We start from the raw sequence: 23,714 nt of genomic DNA on the forward strand, positions 1-23,714 counted from the left end.
AAAAAAACATTGATTATGGAGTGTTTTTAATTACATTTTAAGTGTAGAATAAACTCTTCATGGACTTCCAGCTGGGTACAGGTACTGATTTTAACCAATGTTTCGGTGACAAACTCTGCCATCTCCATCAGGGATGATGCCTAGGCAAGTCTAGTCTGGTTGTAGATATACCTGTCGTTCGACCCTCCTGATTGGTTAGTCCTCATCCAATCATGGACTCTGGATGACTGGTGTTCATAGAATTCGGAATGCGGAGCGGCGTATATTGGCCAGATGGGATGCATGGTGGAAACTTGTATCAAGGAGCACAGGAGGTTTATCTGTTTGGGTCACCCGGAGAAATCGGCGGTAGCAAAGCATGCATTCGCAATGGTAATAGGATTGCCTTTGACAGCACAAAATGACTGTCCTGTGCCAATGGCTTTTGGCTGGTGAGGGAAGCCATTGAAATAAAACTACAGGAAAAGAATTTTAACAAAAAAGGTCTCACTCTAAGAACTAGAATTTGATTGTAAGCAAGGTGGGATAGCGGAAACCTGATTGGATGAAGACTAACCAATCAGGAGGGATGGACAATGGGGGTATATATTCCACCAGATAGACATGTGGAGGCATCATCCCTGATGAAGATGGCAGAGTTTGTCATTGAAACGTCAGTTAGAACCGATACCTGAGAAGAGTTTATTCGTCATATATGCCAAGAAAGCATTAGATACTTTTTCATACTTGCTATAAAATGATTGATGCTGTTCACTCATTTCTTAATAGAGTAATACAGCATGGGAACAGGCCCTTTGGCCCAAATGCTCTATGCCAGCCACAGCATTTGCCCTGCTAGTCCCAGTTGCCGGCTTTCAGCCCATAATCCTCCAAGATCCTTTCCTACTTGTACCTATCCAAATTCATCTTAGATGTTGCAATTGTACCTGCCTCAACCACTTCCTGTAGCTTAACCTCAGCTAGTCACAGTGCCAGACTGCTGTGGCTGGACCCAGAAAGAACATTCCCCCTCAACAGTATTCAACCTGTTAGTGAGATGAACCTTGCACTGACTGCCTGCCCCCTCTCTTAATTCTTCTGGTGGTCACCCATCTCTCTGCAGCCTGTTTGGGTATGATCACCTCAGTAAAGGTCTCACCTATGAAGTCCTACACTTCTCAGCTGATGTTAAGTACCTCCAGACACAGCTGCAGTTCTGTGGACATGGATCTGCAAATCTTAATAAATTTTGACTGCTCTTCCAGGGTTTGTCGAGCAAAGTTTTATCATAACTTAAATATCTTTGTTTTAAAAAAAAACAAAGAAAATTGTAAGTGAATTCTGCTAATCATTAACTTGATATTTTTCATAAGCAGAGAATTAATGCTGCAGATGAATTTTTGTAATTTGGTTGCATCTTAAAATTTAATTACAGATTACTTTCTTCTTCTTTCATAGAGTTTTCTCCTGAATCGGTCCCCTGACTAAATCAATGTGAACAGAGCTATGTTCTTCTCCTGTGCTGAATGGTTTTAATCATGTCATGTCTCTACTAAATGTTATTTGTGAAGTTCTTGAGTACTTTGGAATATCATCTGACATAGTAAGTTCACAAAGTTTAATTGTCTGGAATAAATGTTACTTTCCGTATTTTAGAACAATTGCCATTTGTTGTTCATATATTGTACTGAGGGTGAAGTAGTTTGCCATCAAAGAACACATCTGGAACTCAGTTCTTTTTCTAGAGTAGCATGTCCTGAAATGTTAAATTTGAGTGAAGGGAATTGATGTTGACCCTGTATATGTTTGTGAAAAAGTTTCTATAATTAAACCAACTTTTAATTCTGAATATATATAACTTTGTATTCTCCAGTTAAAATCCATGCTTAAGATATCATAATTTTAGGAGGTAAAATTTTTTTCGATGAAATTGTGTCATTGTATTTGAAATTTTCAAATGCTATTTATATCTTGATGTTCAAACAGAACTGTTTTACAACTACACATGCCAACAACTGTGCTTTCTAAACAGCTCTTATCACTATGGCAGAGGAAACCGTATGGCCAGTCTCGTAGCATTGTACGAAGAATAGGTTCAGCTCTTCCGTTAAATCATTGGCCCAGAATCTGCTTTCAGGTCAGAAAACTGGCATTAATGTTTGGAAACAAAATTATGTATATTAATGTTCTTTCTATCATATTTTACTATTAAATTTACAGGTTTCATTATTTTTCCCACCATTGTCTTGATTCCAGATTTTGACAGATCTGCCAATTTCTTGGTCTTTTAAAGTTCTGAAATTGCACAAAACTTTTAATTGTATCTTATTCTGGATTGTGATATTATTGAAACATAGAATTATCATTGCTTGGAATGAATGATTCAGTTCACGTCCAGATGGGTTTGCAATGAATACTGTTACCTTACTCATTCCATATAGACCTGAAAATTATTTTCCTCCTTGTGCCTCTCCATTCCTTTTGAAAAACCAGATTCATTCTGTCTTGACCATGCTTATCAGTAATCAATTCCAGATCACATCCATCATTGTGTCTATAATTAAATTCTTTGTATTTTCTAGTGTCTTTTGCCTATCTGTTTGAATCTGTGACAATTGATTTTTGAATTAGCACAGAGGAACAGATACACCCTGTTTACGATATCTACACTCAGCATCCACTTGATTAGGTACCTCCTGTGGCTACTGAGTGTACATTCGTGCTCTTCAGCTGCTGTAAACCATCCACTTCAAGATTCGATGTGTTGTGCATTTAGAGATGCTCACCACTGTAGTAATGCATAGATATTTGAGTTACTGTCACATTCCTGTCAGATTGAACCAGTCTGGCCATTCTCCTCTCACCTCTCTCAATAACAAGGCATTTTCATCTACAGAACTGCCACTTTTTCACACCACTCTGTATAAACTCTAGAAACTGTTTGAAAATCCCAGGGGATTCTGAGATACTCAAGCCACCCTGCCTGGCACTGACAATCATTCCGTGGTCAGACTCCCTTAGATCACATTTCTTCCCCATTCTGATGTTTGAACACAATAACCAACATCTGAACTTCTTGAACATGTCAGAATTGCAATCAGAATCAGGTTTAATATCATCAAATTGTGAAATTTGTTAACTTTGCGGCAGCTGTACAATATGTATATGTATATATGTGTGTGTGTATATGAATATATATATATATATATATATATATATAATTTATATTTGAAAAATAAAATAAGGAGTACAAAAACAGAAATGAAACAAAAATAGTGAAGTGGTGTTCATGGGTTAGGAATCGGATGGTAGGGGGGAAGAAACTGTTCCTGAATTGCTGAGTGTGTGCCTTCAGGCAGAGGTACCTCTGCCTGATGCTAACAATGAGAAGAGGTCACGTCCCGGGTGATGGGGGTCCCTGGCGATGGACACAGCCCTTCTAAGGCACTGCTCTTTACAATTGTCTTGGATACTACGGAAGCTAGTACCCGTGATGGAGCTGACTAATTTTACAACTTTCTGCAGTTTACTTCAATCCTGTGCAGTACTGCCCCTGTACCAGAAAGTGATGTAGCCAGTCTGTACGAGTTTTTGATTGTGTTAAGTGACAAACCAAATTTACTGAAACTCGTAATAAAATATAACCACTGTCTTGCCTTCTTTATAGTTGCATCAATATGTCGAGAATGGGTTAGGTCCTCAGAAATATTGACACCCAGGAACTTGAAATTGCTCACTCTCACCACTTCTGATCCCGCTGTGAGGATTGGTTTGTGTTCCTTCGACTTACCCTTTCTGAAGTCCACAATCAGCTCTTTGGTCTTACTAACTTGAGGCAAGGTTGTTGCCTTGACACCATCCGACTAGCTGGTACATCTTACTCCTGTACATTCTCTCATTACCATCTGAAATTCTGCCAACAATGTTTGTATCACCAGCAAAGTTATAGATGGTATTTGACCTATGTGGGTGTAGAGAGAGTAGAGCAGTGGGCTAAGCACACATTGCTGAGGTGCACCAGTGATTGTCAGCGAGGTGGAGATGTTATTACCAATCCACACAGATTGTGATCTTCCAGTTAAGAAGTTGTGGATCCAGTTGCAGAGGAAGGTACAGAGGCCCAGGTTTTGTAGCTTTTTGATCAGGACTATAGGAATAATGGTGTTAAATACTGAGCTATAGTCCGCAAACAGTATCTTGACATAGGTATTTGCATTGTCCAGGTGATCCAAGTCCATGTGGAGAGTCGTTGAGATTGCATCTGGTGTAGATCTATTGTGGCAATAGGCCAACTGCAGTGGGTCCAGGTCCTTGCTGAGACAGGAGTTGATTCTAGCCATAACCAACCTTTCAAAGCACTTCACCATAGATTGAAGGTTAATTTATTATCAAAGCATGTATCCATATACAACTTTGAAATTTGTTTTCTTGAGATTGACACAGAACAAAGAAAGGACATGAAAATCATTCAGACAGAAACATCAAACCCATCCCCACCCCCCCGCACAAAAAGAAGAACAGCATCCCGATTATCAACCCCGATATTAGTCATCCTCCCCATACAAAATAACCCAACACCTCCAAACACCTTCCCCTCACACAACAGAACAGAAAAGACGCAGGTGATTAAAAAACACAGAATATAAAAACTCTAAGTCTGAGAAGTCACAGTCCATAAATTCAGTGGTCCAATCCATAAACACAGAACCACGATACCCTCCACGATATCACCGGCATTCATCGAAAGAGAGGGACACCACACGAGGCAGAGGCCTATCCGCCTGCCACAGTGAGCCACAAAATGATAGGCCGCTCAGCGATCAAAAGAAAGGCAGTTGGTACTGAACCCTTGCTTGCCCTTCTGCATATGCCTCTGTCTCAATCATGATGCTTTAATTGGCGATTAACCGACGAAGTGAGTTGAACTTTGGTTAACAACCTGTCTCGAAGTTTCTTTGCATCGAGGCTGTCTGAGTATACACTCGCTTCCCAGAATCTTCTCAGAGACAGCAAAGCACTGGATCACTCTAAGCAATCTCCAAACTCTAAATTGCAGGCTCTAACAGTCCCAGAAACATATTTAAGGTGAAAAACAGATGTAAAAGAAGTGAAAAAAGACACGTTCATGAGCTATTTGGAAGATGTTGACCGAGGGAGTGTCGTATGCTGGCACCATCTTGACCAGAATTATAAGATGTGAATGCTACTGGACGATAGTTATTAAGGCAGTTTACACTGCTCTTTTTGGGGACTGGTATAATTGTCCTTTTGAAGCAGTTGTCAACTTTCTGACTGTAGCAGTGATAGAATGTATGTATGTTTTATGCATTGAGTTTCTACCACATAACTGGCTGATTGGAGATTTGCATTAACTAAGTCTACTGGTGTACCTAATAAGGTGGCCCTGAGTGTATATTTGTATTGACATTGTGTTTATCTCGCTAATACCTTCATTCAGCCTACCTGGCTGCACAAAGGAAAAAACCCTGTTTGTCCAGTTGAACACTGATGCTGTAAACCCTCATCTCTGGAACTATTCTAATAAATTTGCGGGGCCCTCGCATCCTTTTAGGAGTGTGCTGACCAGAATTAGATGCAGTACTCCAGTTGTGCCTAGCCTGTGTTTGTATTCTATGTCTCTTTTTATTAAACCTAGTAATCCATGTGCTTTCACTCTCACAGCATGTCCTGCCACTTATTTCCCAGATCTTTTATTTCTGTACACACTTTAGAATTGTGCCGTTTAATTCATAACATCTGTTCTCATTCTTTCTGCCAAAATGTACTTATCATATTTCTGTATTAAATTTTATCTGCCATTTACTGCCACTTCCCATTCCTCCAGCTTCTCTCCCTTTGGAGTCAAATGACATCTTCCAAGTTTGTTCTGCAGGGATCAACATTTGGGTTTGTGTGGTGATCAGTGTTATGTACCCCTAGGGTTCATATTTTCTGTGGGCAATCACTTTAAAATGAGAGAATGAGGCTGGCTTTTGGATACTGACCCCCCTGTGAACTGGTGCTGCTAACGAGAGAGAGAGATGAAGAACAGGGGGAGGGAGAGTCATGCAACACAGATGGGAGAGAGAGACACACATAACTCAGTATTTTGGCATCTTCACAGATTGTTTACCTTTTTCTCCAAGGACTTTGCCTGCTTGTGTGAATCCCTGCTGACACAGCAAAGTGGTGCTAGGTGCCTGCTGAGACAACCAGGCGGAGTGAGGTGATGGACACAGACAGTTGATGGATGGTTGGTACCCCGTCAGGGGAGATAAAAAGCCAGTCTGCTGAGACACAGGAGACATGTCCTTGGACAGTGAACGAGTGTGTGCACCCACAGACCGGTGGGGCCTTAGAGGACCGAATCGGGAGATGGGTCACAAAGCTCACAGTGTGACGGCAGGACGGGGGTGGAGGGGGGGGGGGGGGGGGCTTGTGTGTGTGTCCACTCATGCCAGAGTGACGAGTCTAGAAAGTCACGGAAGAACAGTCTAGCCGAGAACGGAGTGGTCATAACCGGATGACCCCATTAGTTCAATGGAACAAGAAGACAACGGAAGGTTTGCCTGCAACTGCATCTCTCTTCCCCCCCCCCAACTACGGTACTTCGACCTAAGCTAAGCTGAACTGAACTTTCATCATCTCCTAAGACTATTCATTTACCCCTAGACTTTGGAGGAGCTTGGTTTTTGATTCCTTTTACCACACTTCTGTATGTATGTAATTGCTAACCTCTAATATATACATATTTGCATTTTATTTTTGTACTGTATTAGTTTGCTAATAAACTTTTTTAGTTACTAGTAATTACTGACACCAATGTGTATTCCATTTCTGCTGGTTTGGTAACCCAGTTACGGGGTACGTAACAATCAGCAATTAATTAATGTGTATCAGATTTTAAGATTGGCCCCTGGAGAATGTCACACCTTCCCATTCACCAGAATAAAGAACAATAGCTTGCTTCATCTTACTGTTTTCTGACCTTGAATTAGTTTGATTTTTATCCTTTCTGCCACTGATTATTGTTTGTGTGTGTCTGTACCTTAGTAAACAAGGTTTTATGTAGGCCCTCTGGAAATTGGCATGAACAACATCTTCTGCATTTTTTGAGGTAACAGAAGAGTGATGACAGATAAGAGGGGACAATGGATTCTGGTTAATTGGGACCAGTACATTTTAGTCCAGTTAAATGGCTGCACCAACTAGCCAAAGTTTCATGGAAATAATTAAAAGGTTTAAAAAAGGATAAACTACTGTTTAACTAAGTAACTACTAATGTACGGTATTTAAATGAAATACAGAACAAATTAGAACACTACCAATACCTCTATAGTACTATAAAACTCTATTAGTTCCTGGTAGTTATTGACGGAGGAATTCATCTGCCGTTTTCTTCTGACTGACTGTAAATGAACAAGCTCAGCGCAGACACCTAGTGCAGATAATGGACTATCTTCATACAACTCCATAGATGATTGCATCTTCCAAATCTTCATTTTTCAATGTAATATTCAAGTTGATTGTTGATACCTTCAAGTTCTTCATAATTCCCAACTTGTTGAAGAAGTGAAATCATTTCATTTTCGTTCCCAGCTGTTTCTGGCATCTCCAAGCCTGAATGCTTAAAACTGAAGTGAGCAAAACAGTTCCGCATTGTCTTGCCAACTACCAGTGACAATATTCAGTGCTTTTTTAAAAAATTCCAGTGAATACGGCCCAAAGCTGCCAAACTCTCCTCATTTGTTAACCCTTCCATTCCTGTAATCATCCTCGTGAACCTCCCTTGGACTCTCTCCAATGACAACATATCCTTTCTGAGGTATGGGGCCCAAAACTGTTGACAATACTCCAAGTGCAGCCTGACTAGTGTCTTATAAAGCTTCAGCATTACCTCTTTGCTTTTATATTTTATTCCCCTTGAAATAAATGCCAGCATTGTATTTGCCTTCTTTACCACACACTCACCTGTAACTTAACCTTATGGGAATCTGGCACAAGAACTCCTAAGTCCCTCTGCATCTCTGTTTGAATTTTCTACCCATTTAGATAATAGTCTGCACTATTGTTCCTTTTACCAAAATGCATATCATACATTTCCCAACTGTATTCCATCTGACACTTTTTTGCTCATTTTTACAATCTGTCTAAGTTCTATTGCCATCGCATACCCCTACCCTTCCACCTTTCTTTGTATCATACACAAACTTTGCCACAAAGCCAACAATTACTTTATCTAAATCATTGACAAACAATGTGAAAAAGTAGTGATCCCAATACTGGCCACAGGAACACCAGTAGTCACTGGCAGCCAACCAGAAAAGATCCCCTTTATTGCCGCTCGCTGCTTCCTGCTTGTCAGCCATTCCTCTATCCATGACAGTACCTTTCCTGTAACGCCATAGGATTTTATCTTGTTAAGCAGCCTCATGTGGCACCTTTTCAAATGCCTTCTGAAAACCCAAGTAAATGACATCACTGACTCTCCTTTGTCCATTCTGCTTGTTGCTTCCTCGAAGAACCCTTAACAGATTTGTCAGGCAAGATTTCCCTTTACAGAAGCCATGCTGACTTTAACTTATTTTAACATTAGTCTCCGAGTACCCCAGAACCTCATCCTCAATAATAGACTCCGACACTTTCCCAACACCTGAGGTTAGGCTAACTGGTGTAGTGTCTAACCACCACAAATGCACCCAACTAATGTTAGTTAGAAGCTGTTTGGTAACAGTCTCCTTCCCCAAATAAGCAGCATAGTTTCCCAAATAAATGAAGGGAATTCCAGCTATTTTCTCAATTTAATTTTTGTTCTTTAAGTGTTGTCCCAAATAAGTGGCTAACCTGATTACCTGATTAACCGGAATCCACTGTACAAACAAGATTTGCCTTTAACAAATTCATCTCTTTTTTTAATCAACAAAACTTCTACAAGTGACTCATTTTCCCCTTGACTAGTATTTCTGAAAACCTTCCCAGTCTGGAGGTTACATTTACAGACCAATAGTTATTATCCATATTTTTGCACCAATTTTTGAACAAAGTGTCATTTTGCCTATTTTCCAGCCCTTGGCCATCTTTTCTTCCATTTAGAAACCTTGTAGATTAGTACCCAAGATGGAGTTGACTAGATTTACAACCTTCTGCTTCTTTTGGTCCTGTGCAGTAGCCCTTCCATACCAGACAGTGACGTAGCCTGTCAGAATGCTCTCCATGGTACAACTATAGAAGTTTTTGAGTGTATTTGTTGGCATGCCAAATCTTTCAAACTCCTAATAAAGTATAGGCCGCTGTCTTGCCTTCTTTATAACTGCATCTATATGTTGGGACCAGGTTAGATCCTCCGAGATCTTGACACCCAGAAACTTGAAGCTGCTCACCCTCTCCACTTCTGATCCCTCTATGAGGATTGGTATGTGTTCCTTTGTCTTGCCCTTCCTGAAGTCCACAGTCAGCTCTCTTGACTTACTGATGTTGAGTGCCAGGTTGTTTGCTGAGGCATCATTCTACTAGTATATCTCACTCCTGTACGCCCTCCCGTCACCACCTGAGATTCTACCAACAATGGTTGTATTGTCAGCACATTTGTAGATGGTATTTGAGCTATGCCTAGCCACAAAGTCATGTGTGTATAGAGGGTAGAGCAGTGGGCTAAACACACATCTCTGGTGTGGTCTTCCAGTTGGGAAGTCATTGATCCAATTGCAGAGGGAGGTACAGAGGCCCGGGTTATGCAACTTCTCAATCAAAGGATTGTGGGAATGATATTAAATGCTGAGCTATAGTCAGTAAACATCATCCTGATGTAGGTGTTTGTGTTGTCCAGGTGGTCTAAAGTTGTGTGGAGAGCCATTGAGTTTAGGTCAACAGCAGATGCAATGTGGCGAAAGGCAAATTGCAATAGGTGCAGGTTCTTTCTGAGGCAGGAGTTCAGTCTAGTCATGACCAACCTCTCAAAGCATTTCATCACTGTCGATGTGAGTGCTACCAGGTGATAGTCATTAAGGCAGCCCTTATTATTCTTCTCAGGCACTGGTATAATTGTTGCCTTTCTGGAGCAAGTGAGAACTTCCACCCATAGTTGTGAGAAGTCGAAAATGTCCTTGAACACTCCTGCTAGTTGGTTGGCACAGGCTTCCAGAGCCTTACCAGGTACTCCATTGGGACCTTCTGCCTTGCGAGGATTCACTCTCTTTAAAGAAAGCCTAACATTGGTCTCTGAGACAGAGGTCACAGGGTATTCAGGTGTAGCAGGGATCTTCACAGCTGTAGTTGTATTCTCCCTTTCAAAACAGGCATAGAAGGCGTTGAGTTCATCTGGTAGTGAAGCATTGCTGCCATTCATGCTATTGGGTTTCGCTTTGTAGGAAGTAATGTCTTGCAGACCCTGCCAGAGTTGCCGTGCATCTGGTGTCACCTCCAATCTCATTCAAAATTGTCTCCTCGCCCTTGAAATAGCCCTCTGCAAATCATACCTGGTTTTCTGGGACAGGCCTGGGTTGCCAGACTTGAATGCCACAAATCTAGCCTTCAGCAGACAATGTACCTCCTGGTTCATCAATGGCTTTTGGTTTGGGAATGTGCAGTAAGTGTTCGTGGGCACACACTCATCCACACAGGTTTTAATGAAGTTGGTAACTACTGCAGCATACTCATCCAGGTTTGAAGATGAATCCCTGAGTACAGTCCAGTCCACCGATTCAAAGCAGTCCTGTAGGTGCTCCTGTGCTTCCCTTGTCCATATCTTCTTGGTCTTCACTGCTGGTGCTGCAGTCTTCAGTCTCTGCCTATACTCAGGGAGTAGAAGTACAGCTAGGTGATCAGAATTCCCGAAGTGAGGGCATGGAATCGCACGGAAGGCATTCTTGGTGGTGTAGCAATGGTCCAGTGTGTTGTTTCCTCTGGTATTGCAAGTGATCTATTGATGGTATTTCCTTAGTGATTTTTTTTTCCAGATTGGCCTGGTTAAAATCTGCTTCCTCAGGAAGCTAAAGAAATTGGCATATCCCCTTTGACTATGACCAATTTTTATTAATGCATCATAGAATCCATTATGTCTGAATGCATAATGCCTTGGTAGGGCAACTGCTCTGCACATGACCGCAAGCAACTGCAGAAAGTTGTGGATGCAGTAACTAATCTCCTTTTATGGATTTTGTGTGTGTTTTTCGTTATGTATAAAACAACCACCATGATCAGACCCCCCCCCCCCCCACCCTGGATATTCTCTCTTTTTGCATCTCCCGTTGGGCAGAATATTTAAAAAAAGCCTGAAAGCACATACAACAGGCTCAAGGTCAGCTTCTATCGCATTGTTACCAGATTCTTCAATGGATCTCTTGTATGATGATGTGGACTCTTGGCCTCACAGTCTACCTCATTATGATTTTGCAACTTGCAGCTTACATGTATTGCATTTTTTTTGGTAGCTTTAACATTTCATTCTGCATTGTCATTGTTTTACCTTATTGTAGCTTTTAAAGTTTAAATAAATCCCACAGGTCAGATATGGACTTGCACAATAACAGTTACTCCTAATCTCTCTCCACCCCCTGCCTTATACTGAACAGCTTTTTTCCCCAATATAGTGTTTTCCCCTCAATCCCTGCCTTCCTGAAAACTTATGGAGATAACAGTGCTCTTCCCAAAATGACCTGTCACTGAAACTTCAATCGTCCGGCTAGAATATTTACATACTCTACTTAAAAAGTCCTCCCAGCACATTCTGCCCTATCAAAGTCTCTGACTCTAAAGCAGTCCCAGCTAATACTGGGGAACTTAAGCTTGTCACTACAACTATCACAAAATACTGGTGGAATGCTGCAGGCCAGGCAGCATCTACAGGGAGAAGCGCTGTTGACGTTTTGGGCCGAGACCCTTCGTCAGGATGAAGGGTCTCGGCCCAAAACTTCGACAGCGCTTCTCCCTATAGATGCTACCTGCCTGCAGCGTTCCACCAGCATTTTGTATGTGTTGCTTGAATTTCTATCATCTGCAGATTTCCTCGTGTTTGCACTACAATTATCCTTTTGTTTTTACATCTTCCATAATCTGCATACATATCTGTTCCTTTTTCCCACCAGCTACTGGCCCAATAATATAACACCATCATAGTAATAGCAACTTTCTTATTCCTGAGCTCTACTTATGTTGCCCCACTGGGTCAGTCCTCCAGGAAGTGTTCTCGTAAGTGTTGCAGTGATATATTCCCTCAATGGTAGTGTAATTCTCCAACCTCTTTTCCATTTCTCTCTATCATACTAAATATACGTACATCATTTAAAACTTACAGGATCCATGTATTGAGATTCCACTTATCCTTTCTTCCTATTTGCTAGCTTTCTCCTCCATGAATGTGCAACTGTTCTTGCCCTAATGAATGCGTATGTTTCTTCACTGACTAATTTGTTTCATTTAGAAGTTACCCATTGCTTAGAATTTGTTTTCCAGCAATCTTTAGGTGACAAATTGTAGTTCTCTGCACTTTAAACTCAGATGGTTTGAGCACAATCATAACAAGTCGGGTTTTTTTTTTGTTTTCCCTGCATGTGGAATAATCTTGTAGTTGCCATGCACCTATTGGAAGAATGGGCTGACACCTTTTTTGTGGATGATATGTTTTCTAAAGCAAAATAATACATCAAAACTGAAGTAATAAATAATATTTTAGATATTAGATCAGTTGCATTACAAACTCAATTCCTTCAGGAGTGAAGCTTATGATTCACTAGACATTTGCTACTTAAATGTAAAGCAGTAAATGAGACCTTACCTTGGCTTTCCCAGTAAAGTTGCTCTTTCTGACGGAGGGCATATAAAAGTTAGAGGCTTTGATTTGTGGGTGAATAATTACTTTATTTAAAAAGAACTACTAGTAGAAAACTCAGCTATTTTAAAGAGCATAAATTTTTTAAATTTTTTGAAGCAAGCGTCAGTATTTTTGTTTTTAAGGTTCCACCTAAATAGGACACTAAAAAATACATCCTTGAATGAAATATACACTAAAGTGTGAATACTAATAAGTCAAATGCAGATCAACAGGTAGACCAAATTTATAGATTAATTTCTCATTTTATCTTTTTTTGTCAAACTTGCTGAAATTTGGTTTCAGTTAGTGTATTGTTGTAGTCGTTTACTGACACTTATAGAATTGTATTTACCATTCCTTGATATATGCGTAGAGTTATAAAACTAATATTTTTTTGTAGCTTTTAGAAAGACTAAATATACCTGACTTCAGAACGTACACCCCTGAACCCACGGTTCCATCTCTGGCTGATGCAGCGTGGATTGCTGATGATGAAGGTGATACTTTCATTCGATTTAGGTATGTATGTACCCTCAAGTTCAAAAGTTGTAGTTTTATTAGAGCATTGCAGACATAAAAAACATCAAAAACTGGAAATTAAAGTACATTTTCAGGTTTATTTTACCTGTAAAATTCCTTGTAGTTGACATTTTATTTGCCATTGAAAATATATGGTCCAATTACATTAAAAACTAGAATGATTATAAGATTCTGATGTACATTGGATTTAGTGAGTAATTAAAATTTGCAAACAGTATAATTAAACTAATTACTGAAGAATATTATTAATGTAAGTATTGGAATGAAATAATTTATAAAATTAAAACTTAGAAAAGCTAATTTTTGTTTCTTGGGCAAAAAAAAAGCTAGGCGTTTGACAGGGTGCCTCACACGAGGCCGCAAAGCAAGATAAAAAGCTCGGTGTTACAGGAAAAATACTAGTACGGAGAGTAGATTATCTAACTGACATTGGTCATGCCACATTTGGAGTGACCAAGGATGTGTTTGCATTGAGGAGGGACAGAAGAGGTTTATGGGAATGGAAGTGTTAGTGTATAAGGAGCGTTTGATGGCTCAGGGTCTGTACTCAATAGAGTTTATAAGAATGATGTGAGGTAATATTTGAACCACAAAACTATTTGTCAAAGGAGCAAAATTAGGTTATTTATCCTAGTGAGTCTGTACCGCCTTTCCATCATGACAGATTTATTATCTCTCTCAACCCCATTTTCTTGTCTTCTTCCCGAGAGAAGACCCTTACTAATCAAGAAACTCTTAGCCTCTACTTTAAATATACCCAGTGACTTGGCCTCCACAGCTATCTGTGACAACAAATTCCACAGGTTCACCACCCTCTGGCTAAAAAAATTCCTCCTTATCTCTGTTCTAAAGGGACATTCTTGTATTCCAAGATCGTGCCCTCTGATCCTAGACTCCCCAGCTATATGAAACATTCTCTTAACATCCACTCTATCTAGGCTTTTCAATATTCAATAAGTTTCAATGAGATCCACCCTTCATTTTTCTAAACTCCAGTGAGTACAGGCCAGAACCATCAAACTCTCCTCATACATTAAACCTTTTATTCCTGCTATAATTCTTGTGAATCTCCTGTGGGCCCTCTCCAATGCAGGGACATCTTTTCTTTAGATAAGGGTCCCAAAACTGCTCACAAAACTCCAAGTTCAGTCTGACTAATGTCTTAAAAAGTCTCAGCATTATATACTTGCTTTTATTTTCTAGTCCTCCTGAAATGAATGCTATCATTATATTTGCCTTCCTTACCGTTGACTGACCCTGCAAGTTACCCTTTAGGAAATCTTGCTCAAGGATTCCCAACTCCCAAGAAACATTCTGTATTCTGAAAGCCCTCGATAGAATGGACATGGACAGGATGCTTTGAATAGTGAGAGAGTCTAGGACCAGAGGGCACAGCCTCAGAATAGAAGAATGTCCCTTCAGAACAAAGATGAAGGTGGTGAATCTGTGGAATTCATTGCCACAGATGGCTGTGGAGGCCAAATCATTGGGTATAAAATGGGGATTTATTGGTTCTTGATAAGTAAGGTGCTTAAAGGTTATGAAGAGAAAGCAGAAGAATGAGGTTGAGAGGGAAAATAAATCAGTGATGATCAATGGCAGAGCAAACTTACTGGGTCAAATGACCTAATTCTGCTCCTAAGTCCTTATTATGGACCTAAGGGTACATAAGTCACCCGGGCCAGATGAACTGGACCCTAGAGTTCTGAAAGAGGTAGAGATTGTGGAGGCATTAGTAATGATCTTTGAAAAATCATTGGACTGGCCTGCTGTCAGAGGACTGGAAAATTGCAGATACAAAAATCTGAGATGCAATGGGACTTGGAAGTCCTTGTGCAGAACAACCTAAAGGTTAACTTGCAGGTGGAGTCACTGGTGAGGAAGGCAAATCCAATGTTAGCATTCATTTCAAGAGGTTTAGAATAGAAGAGCAGTGATGTGATGCTGAGGCTTTATAAGGCACTGGTGAAGCTTCACCTTGAGTATTGTGAACAATTTTGGGCATCTCATCTAAGAAAAAATGTGCTGGGATTGAGAGGGTTCAGAGGAGGTTCACAAGGATGATTTGTACAAGGAACATTTGATAGTTTTGGATCTGTATTTGATGGATGTGGGGAGGGGGAGTTCTCATTGAAACCTTTTGAATCTTGAAAGGCCTAGACATGTAGATATGGAAAGGATGTTTCCCATGGTGGGGGAGTCTAGGACAAGAGGGCACAGCCTCAGGATAGAGGGGCGTCCATTTAAAACAGATGTGGAGAAATTTCTTTAGCCAGAGTCTGGTGAACTGGTAAAATTTATTACCACTGGCAGCTGTGGAGGCCAGGTTGTTAGGGGTATTTAAGGCAGAGCTTGACAGGTTCTTAATTGGACACAGCATCAAAGGTTACGGGGAGAAGGCTGGGGAGTGGGGCTGAGGAGGGGGAAATAGGATCAGCCATGATTGAATGGTGGAGTCTGCTCCTATGTCTTATGGATAAACTAAGATTAAATTGTTTGCTTTGTCTCACCCAAGGAATGAAGTACGCACAGCAAAAGTTCAATGTATGATTAGTTCAGTGCAGGAGCATTACCAGTCTACAACTTCGGTAAATCATTTAAAAAGAAAGAACAATACTTTGTACCATGGAGTATCAAATGAAAATGCCTTAAATAAAATCTCTCAACTTGAAGATGAATTATCTCGTCTGAGGTCGCAGATTGCCATGATTATTTCAGGACAAGATCAAGGACAAGGTTCTGATTGTGAGTTATATAAATGATTATATTTTTGTTGGTAAGCAAATTTTTTATTGATAATTAAATGTCCATTAGAGGTTTAAAAAATAGAACAGTGGCATAATTGATGCAATTCTTGTTCTTATGTATGTAGTGTTCGAAATGTGCAGGATCTTTTCATGAAATGTGCTTTGATCACACTGAACGTTGAATACTGTGATCAATTCTGATTATTGAATCATCTTCAATATACTAGAGAACCTAGTGTTTGCTTTTGAATCTCAAAAGCAAATGATTAAATATACATATTAGTTATGATTCATATTACCACATTGAAACATTAATTGGTTTTTGAAATAGTGTTGTTTTTTTTTCTCTCCTAGGTTTAAGGCAGTTAAAATCAAATGGTTTGGAATCAAATGGCTTTTCTGTTCCTGGTACTCCTGCCTTTGTTCCGCCTCCAAAATTAGCATCAACACCACTTGGTGCTCTGAGTAATCCATCTGTAGCAGCTACTGAACAAGCATTGCCGCCACCACCACCACCACCACCACCACCACCATTAACTACTGAAAAAAACGTTGCTGCATCTAAAGATCTCAAACAAGACTGCCAGGCTTTGAAGATACGTTCTAGAGATGCGACCATCAAACCAATGCTAACTAAGAAACCCTCAAATTCCTTTAACATGATGAATGTATTGAAGGATATGCAGAATGTCAAATTAAGAGTAGTAGAAAGGTATTCCTTTTAGTAATTTTAAGGAACTAGAACACTTGAGAGATTTGGCATATGTTTCAAAATGTGTTTCTTATTTTCAAAGGTCACCAGGAGGGACACCTGTAGGGAAGAAACCTGCAAGGAAACCACATATTTCTGATCCAGCAGCACTTATTGCTGAAGCTTTAAAACAAAAGTTTGCACACAGGTACCTTAATGATTCTTCTGATAAGGAAAATGAATCCTTTGAATTTTCTCCTCTATCAAGTCCAGAGACTTCAAGGGTAAGTTGATTCATGTAAACAAAAAAAAATCAGACAACATTTGTTTACAGTTTCCACAGATGCTGCCTGATCTGAGTATTTCTCTTATTTTCAGTTCATGTTTTAGATTTCAAGCAAATATTGTAATTCTTTTTAAAGTATAACTTCTTTAGCAAGCTGTTGACATTTTGTGTCCTTATTTGTAATAAAATACTTATTGAAAGAAAGGAAATTTGAACAAGTTTGCCTGCCAAATGGTTGATCATTCCATAACATTTAGTTAAAACTTGTTTTTCTTTTTTTTCTTTTAAAATCTTTTTATTAATTTTAAACAAACATAAATGAAACATGAATACAGAGAGCTTGAGAGTGCGTAATTAATAGGTTAAGGTATAAATACAAATAGATGATAATCCATATATAATAACCTCCCAAACTCATAGTAATTACGAAAAATGGAGTAAATAAGAAACCCCCCCCCCCAAAAAAGAAAAAAAACTAACCAACATGGGCCATTGCATTATGTCGAATATACACAGTAGTGTCAATAACTCCGCACCTCCATCCAAATAATTAAGGATAATAAAAGTAAGGTTTAGGAAAAGTCAGTTTGGTTCATATGAAAATGTTGAATAAATGGTCTCCAAGTTTCTTCAAATTTAACTGAAGGGTCAAAGACAACACTTCTAATTTTTTCTAAACTCAAACAAGAAATAGTTTGAGAAAACCACTGAAATATAGTTGGAGGATTAATTTCTTTCCAGTTCAATAGGATAGATCTTCTTCTAGCCATTAATGTAACAAATGCAATTATCTACCGGGCTGAGGAGGATAAACGACTATTATCCACCATTGGTAAACCGAAAATTGCAGTAATAAGATGCGGTTGCAATTTGATATTCAGAACTGTTGAAATAGTACCGAAAATATCTTTCCAATAATTTTGCAAACAGGGACAAGACCAAAACATGTGGGTCAATGAAGCAACTTCAGAATGACATCTGTCACAGGTTGGATTAACATAAGAATAAAATTGAGCAAGTTTATCCTTGGACATGTGAGCCCTATGTACAACCTTAAATTGTATTAGGGCATGTTTAGCACAAATAGAAGAAGAATTGACTAATTGTAAAATTTTCTCCCACTGCTCAGTGGGTATAAGACAAAAAGGTTCTTTTTCCCATTCCTTCTTAATTTTTTCTGATACTCCTGGAAAGGAGTATCATGATCATATTATAAATGAAGGCTACTAAACCCTTCTGGCAAGGATTCAGAGCTAAAATTTTTTCCATAATGTCCATTGGACATAATTTCAGATTTAATTAACTGATTTTCAATCGAGGAGGATAACAAACTGTTCTCCATTTGAAGTTCAACTCTTTTTATAAAGTTCTTTACTGGGGGTCACTGAATAAATCTTATCAATTTCTTTAATTTTATCGACCAATGTTAGTATTTCAGTATTAGTTCGTTTCCTCACTTCAGCAGAGTATGAAATAATCTGTCCGCGAATAAATGCTTTAAAAGTGTCCCATAATATTCCACTAGAGATCTCTTCTGTAGAATTTGTTGGGGAAAAAACAAATCAATTTGTTGTTTAATGAAATTAAGAAAGTCTGAGTCCTGAAGTAAAGTGGAGTTGAACCTCCAAGATTTAGCATTAGAAGATGAATCCATTGTCTTAATAGATAGCTTCAAAGGTGCATGGTCAGAAATGGTAATGGAATCATATTTACAATCAATAACATCTGTAAGTAAACGATGATCAATAAAGAAGTAGTCAATTCTTGAATAATTATGATAAACATGAGAGAAGTATGAAAATTCTTTATTGTTGGGGTGTAAGAATTGCCAAATTTCAGAAATTCCAGAATCAACCATAAAGGAATAAATAAGAGAGGCTACAACACACACAAAATGCTGGTAGAACACAGCAGGCTAGGCAGCATCTATAGGGAGAAGCGATGTTGACGTTTTGGGCCGAGACCCTTTGTCAGGACTAACCGAAAGGAAAGATAGTAAGAGATTTGAAAGTAGAGGGGGGAGGGGGAAATGTGAAATGATAGTAGACCGGAGGGGGTGGGATGAAGCTAAGAGCTGGAAAGGTGATTGGCGAAAGTGATACAGAGCTGGAGAAGGGAAAGGATCATGGGACGGAAGGCCTCGGGAGAAAGAAAGGGTGGGGGGGGAAGCACCAGAGGGAGATGGAGAACAGGCAAACAACTAAATATGTCAGGGATGGGGTAGAAGGGGAGGAGGGGCATTAACGGAAGTTAGAGAAGTCAATGTTCATGCCATCAGGTTGGAGGCTACCCAGCCGGTATATAAGGTGTTGTTCCTGATTTATCTGGAAGAACCTGGGTGGGCTTAGATTTATCCATCGAGGGATTTAAGCTACAGTTAAAATCCCCTCCCATTATCAACATGTACTCATTTAAATTAGGAAAGGATGTAAATAAACACTTTAAAAATTCAGGATAATCAGTGTTTGGAGCATAAACATTAACTAAAACAACTTTTTGATTAAAAAGTGAACCAGTGAGAAGTAAAAATCTACCTTGTGGGTCCGAAATTGTTTCATAGTGTATAAAAGAGGTTGAAGAATCTATAAAAATGGAAACGCCTCTTACTTTGGCTTGGGAATTCGAATGATACTGTTGGCCTTTCCAAAACCTAAAAAAATGTTGACTATCCTCCTTCCTCACATGAGTCTCTTGTACAAAGATAATATTAGCATTCATTCTGTGGAATACTTTGAATATTTTTTTCCGTTTGATCGGATGATTTAAACCATTAGTATTCCAAGAAATAAAATTGATAATCTTATCCATATTGCTAATATTTATCACAATTAACACATAAGGTTAAAAAAAAGACAAACTCATGAATCCGGAAGAGGGAAGTATGTTCAAGGAGGAACCGGAAGTTACGACACTCCAACCATTTTTGTAGTTTCGAGTCAGCCCATGAAGTGAAACTAAGCAAGAAGCAAAGCAAAAAAAGAATCCCCCTCTCCCACCCTCAAAACCCCAGAAAAAAAGCCAGAAAGAGGCAAGCAGGCAAATTAATACTAACTTTACCCCCCATGTCTCAAGACGGCAACTCAAATGAAAAAGTAAAAAAAACACACAAACCACCCATATTCAAAAAAAGGGTTAGTTTAACAAAGATTAAACTATAAAATTAGTTTTTATATATAAAACAAAAGAAAATTACTAAAATGTTAAAACCCAAGAATGGATAATATTGTATTAATATTTTAAAAGAAAGTCCTCATATCTTGTTCAGACACATCCAAACAGATGTGACGTATCCAAGCACTAAGGTCTTATGGGAAAAAGAAACGACATCTTAAAAAAAAGTTTTTAAAAAACACCCTTAATATTTAAACGTTAAAGATATAAAAAAGTGTATATAAACTTAAAAAGACATCTAATGAGTTACTTTCAAAACTAACAGAATAATAATATAAAAAGAACGAACTCAGAATAAACAAAAAAAAGACCTTTATTTAAGTGTGTTTTTAAAAAAAAATACACTATCAACCATCAAATTATAAGAATCATCAAATTATAAAAGGTCCGAATCTATAGACTAATTGTTAGCATAAAGAAAAAAGTTAATACAAATAGTAAAAATACAATACATTAGTCAACTCGTAATGAAAAAAGTGCTATTCTTCAAGGAATCTTTGAGCATCCGCTGGAGATTTGAACAACCAACAAGTCTCATCTTTGAGAGTAACTCTCAATTGTGCTGGAAATAACAACGCTTGTTTGTAGCCTTTCCAATGAATTTCCGACATAACCGATTTAAAAGCCATTCTTGCCCTCAAAACTTCGGGACTGTAGTCTTCCAGAATACGAAATTTGAAATTTTGAAAGCTGATCATACCCTTTTTCCGGGCAGCCCGAATCAGACATTCTTTAGTATGAGGATAATGAATCAGGAGAATCACTGGTCGTGGTTTCGTACCTGGAGCTGGTTGAAAACGAGAAATGTGATGTGCACGGTCGATTATTGGAGGGGTATCCAGAACTTCTGAGCCAAAGACGGCCATTAAAAATTTAGAAAAAAATACAGTCAGATCACCGTTCTCAAAATTTTCCGGAAGCCCAATTATCTGGACATTTTGTCTTCGAGATCGGTTTTCAAGATCAGTAAGTTTAGATTTATAACGATCCAGCAGTTGAGAAGTCGAAGATTGCTGTTGTTCCAGAATTTCAATTTTGCAATCTCTCTGGCGAGCGGCATCTTCGAGAGCTAAAATCTTGCTTCTTGTTGTTGAGAATCCAGTGTGAGTGATTGAAGTTTTGCATTGACTGTCTTTAAAGTTTCATCGAGCATAGAAAGCTTTGGGGTTAGTTTATTCTCCAGTTTTTCCAAGTCTCTCGTCCATAAGTTTCGCAATTGCTTCCAAAGTTAACGGTTCTTTCGCCAGTTTCGATTCCTTAGGTTCTCGTGGTTTAGACATTTTAACGAGTTGAAAAATAATTCAAACAGTCGAAAAAAAAAATCCTAAGTATCAACCCCTTTAGAATAGGTACAAACAGGTCAATTAGGGGGTGATTGTAGGTAGAAAAAAGTAAAAGGATTGGAGTGAAGCCTAAAACAGTCTCACTCCATAAGCGCCATCTTGAGACCTCCACATTTAGTTAAAACTTGTTGGACGTTCTCTGATAGTATTACAAGTTGAGAAAATGGTCATCTCACCTGGTAACTTTGTTTTTCTTTTTGGTTTGGCCACATAATAGAAAGATTATGAAGATGATGTTTCATAATAATCCTTTACCCCTGTTTTGGTCATGGATGTAGTTGCCCATTTCCTCTACCACAGAGGAAGTGTCAGATTAATACCTGAAAATAAGGCCCAGGCAAGTAATTTCTAGATAGCTGTGTTGTTTGATAAATATACTTGCCTAACTCCTTTGAGTTAAATTTTTGACTTAAATCCTTAAAAATGATTTTCATGAAGGCTTTGTGGCCAAGTTTGTGAACAATACAAAGATAGGTGGAGGGGCTGGTTGTATTGAGGAAGCAGGGAGTCTAGAAGTCTTAAACAGATGAGGAGAATGGGCAAAGAAGTGGCAGATGGAATAATGTGTAGAGACATGTATGGTCATACAATTGGTAGAAGGAATAAAGGCGTAGACTAGTTACCAAATGGGGAGCAAAATCAGAAATCAGAGGTTGCAAAGGGACTTGGGTTCCTCATGCAGGATTCCCTAAGGGTTAACCTTCAGTTTAAGTTGATGTTAAGGAAGGTAAATGCAATGTTAGCATTAATTTCAAGAGGACTAGAATATAAAAGCAAGGATGTAACACTGAGGCTTTATAAGGCATTGGTCAGATTGCACTTGGAGGATTATGAGCAGTATTCGGTCCCTCATCTAAGAAAGGATGTGCTGGCATTGGAGAGGGTCCAGAGGAGGTTCATGAGAACGTTCCTAGGAATGAAAGGGTAATGTATGGGCAGCATTTGATGGCTGTGGGCGTATACTGGCTGAAGTTTAGAATAATGAGGGTGGATCTCATTGAAACCTATTGAATATTTAAAGGCCTAGATTGAGTGGATGTTGGGAAGTTATTTCCTATAGTGGGTGAATCCAGGACCAGAGGGCACCAGCCTCGACAGAAGGATGCCCCTATAGAACAAAGATGAGAAGGTATTTCTTTAGCCAGAGGATGTTTAATCTGTGGAATTTAATTGCCACATGGCTGTGGAGGCTAGGACATTGGGTATATTTAAAGCTGAGGTTGATAGTTTCTTGATTAGTAAAGGCATCAAATGTTATGGGGAGAAGGCAGGAGAATGGGGTTGAGAAGGTTAATTAATCAGCTACGATGGAATGGCGAAGCAGACTTGATGGGCAAAATAACATAATTCTGCTCATATGTTTCATGATCTTTGAAGGAAGTTATAAATTTACTTGAAAGTATTTTCTATATTTCACAATGTTTTTTTTATACTTCATGGAATTTCCAAACCTGTAGAAATTTGACTGACTACTAAAATGTGAATGATTAACCTATGTATTACTTATACTGTAACTTTGTTACAAAACATAATATTTAGGAGGATTATATTTAAATTTGATTTTTTGTGTCTTTTTGGGAATTCTGCAATATTATCAGCAAAAAAAAACAAAACAATATCAGGGTCCAGGACTCCAACATATGAATGAAAATAATGTCAGTTTCCCCATGTATTCTGATGATATCCTGATGAACCTTGCCAACACCTATTTTACCAACTCCATTGCCTGGATACCCAGTACTGGATTAGCAAAATATTTCTTCTAATCCAATATTAGGAAGATTGAAACCATTGTCATGTATAATTCAAAACATAGATTCCCCAGCTATAGATTCATGCTCTTCTGAGTATCTGCCTGAAATTGAACTAGGCAGTTCACAACTGGTTTGTCAAGTATAACTTCATGATGAGCTTTAGACTACTGTGCTTACAACCAACAAGACCGTTTATTCATTCTGATACATTAGTTGACTATCAACTTCAACTCATTTGCTGGTGAAATCCTAGCTTTTTGCTTTAATTATCCCCTAGTCTTGTATATTCTAATGTATTTCAAAACTGGCTTTGCTTGTTATTGAGTCTATCTAAAATAATGGCTGCCATGTCGTAATTTGCATTAGTCACATTTGGTAATAACCCCAGTGCTTGT

At 38.8% G+C, this 23,714-nt stretch overlaps 1 protein-coding gene across 2 annotated transcripts in view; it reads left to right on the forward strand.

Annotated features, from left to right (window-relative positions):
- Positions 1–23,714, forward strand: part of mtfr2 (mitochondrial fission regulator 2) — a 32,089-nt gene that overhangs the window by 3,701 nt on the left and 4,674 nt on the right. For both annotated transcript variants that reach the window (XM_073056311.1, XM_073056310.1), the window contains 6 exons: positions 1,438–1,582; positions 2,012–2,116; positions 13,188–13,306; positions 15,843–16,072; positions 16,429–16,786; positions 16,869–17,049. In XM_073056311.1, coding sequence (XP_072912412.1) covers positions 1,523–1,582; positions 2,012–2,116; positions 13,188–13,306; positions 15,843–16,072; positions 16,429–16,786; positions 16,869–17,049 — 1,053 coding nt within the window. In that variant the 5' untranslated portion in view covers positions 1,438–1,522. The remainder of the gene's footprint in view (positions 1–1,437; positions 1,583–2,011; positions 2,117–13,187; positions 13,307–15,842; positions 16,073–16,428; positions 16,787–16,868; positions 17,050–23,714) is intronic.

This window comes from Hemitrygon akajei, chromosome 9, assembly GCF_048418815.1.
Source record: "Hemitrygon akajei chromosome 9, sHemAka1.3, whole genome shotgun sequence".
Taxonomy (NCBI): domain Eukaryota; kingdom Metazoa; phylum Chordata; class Chondrichthyes; order Myliobatiformes; family Dasyatidae; genus Hemitrygon; species Hemitrygon akajei.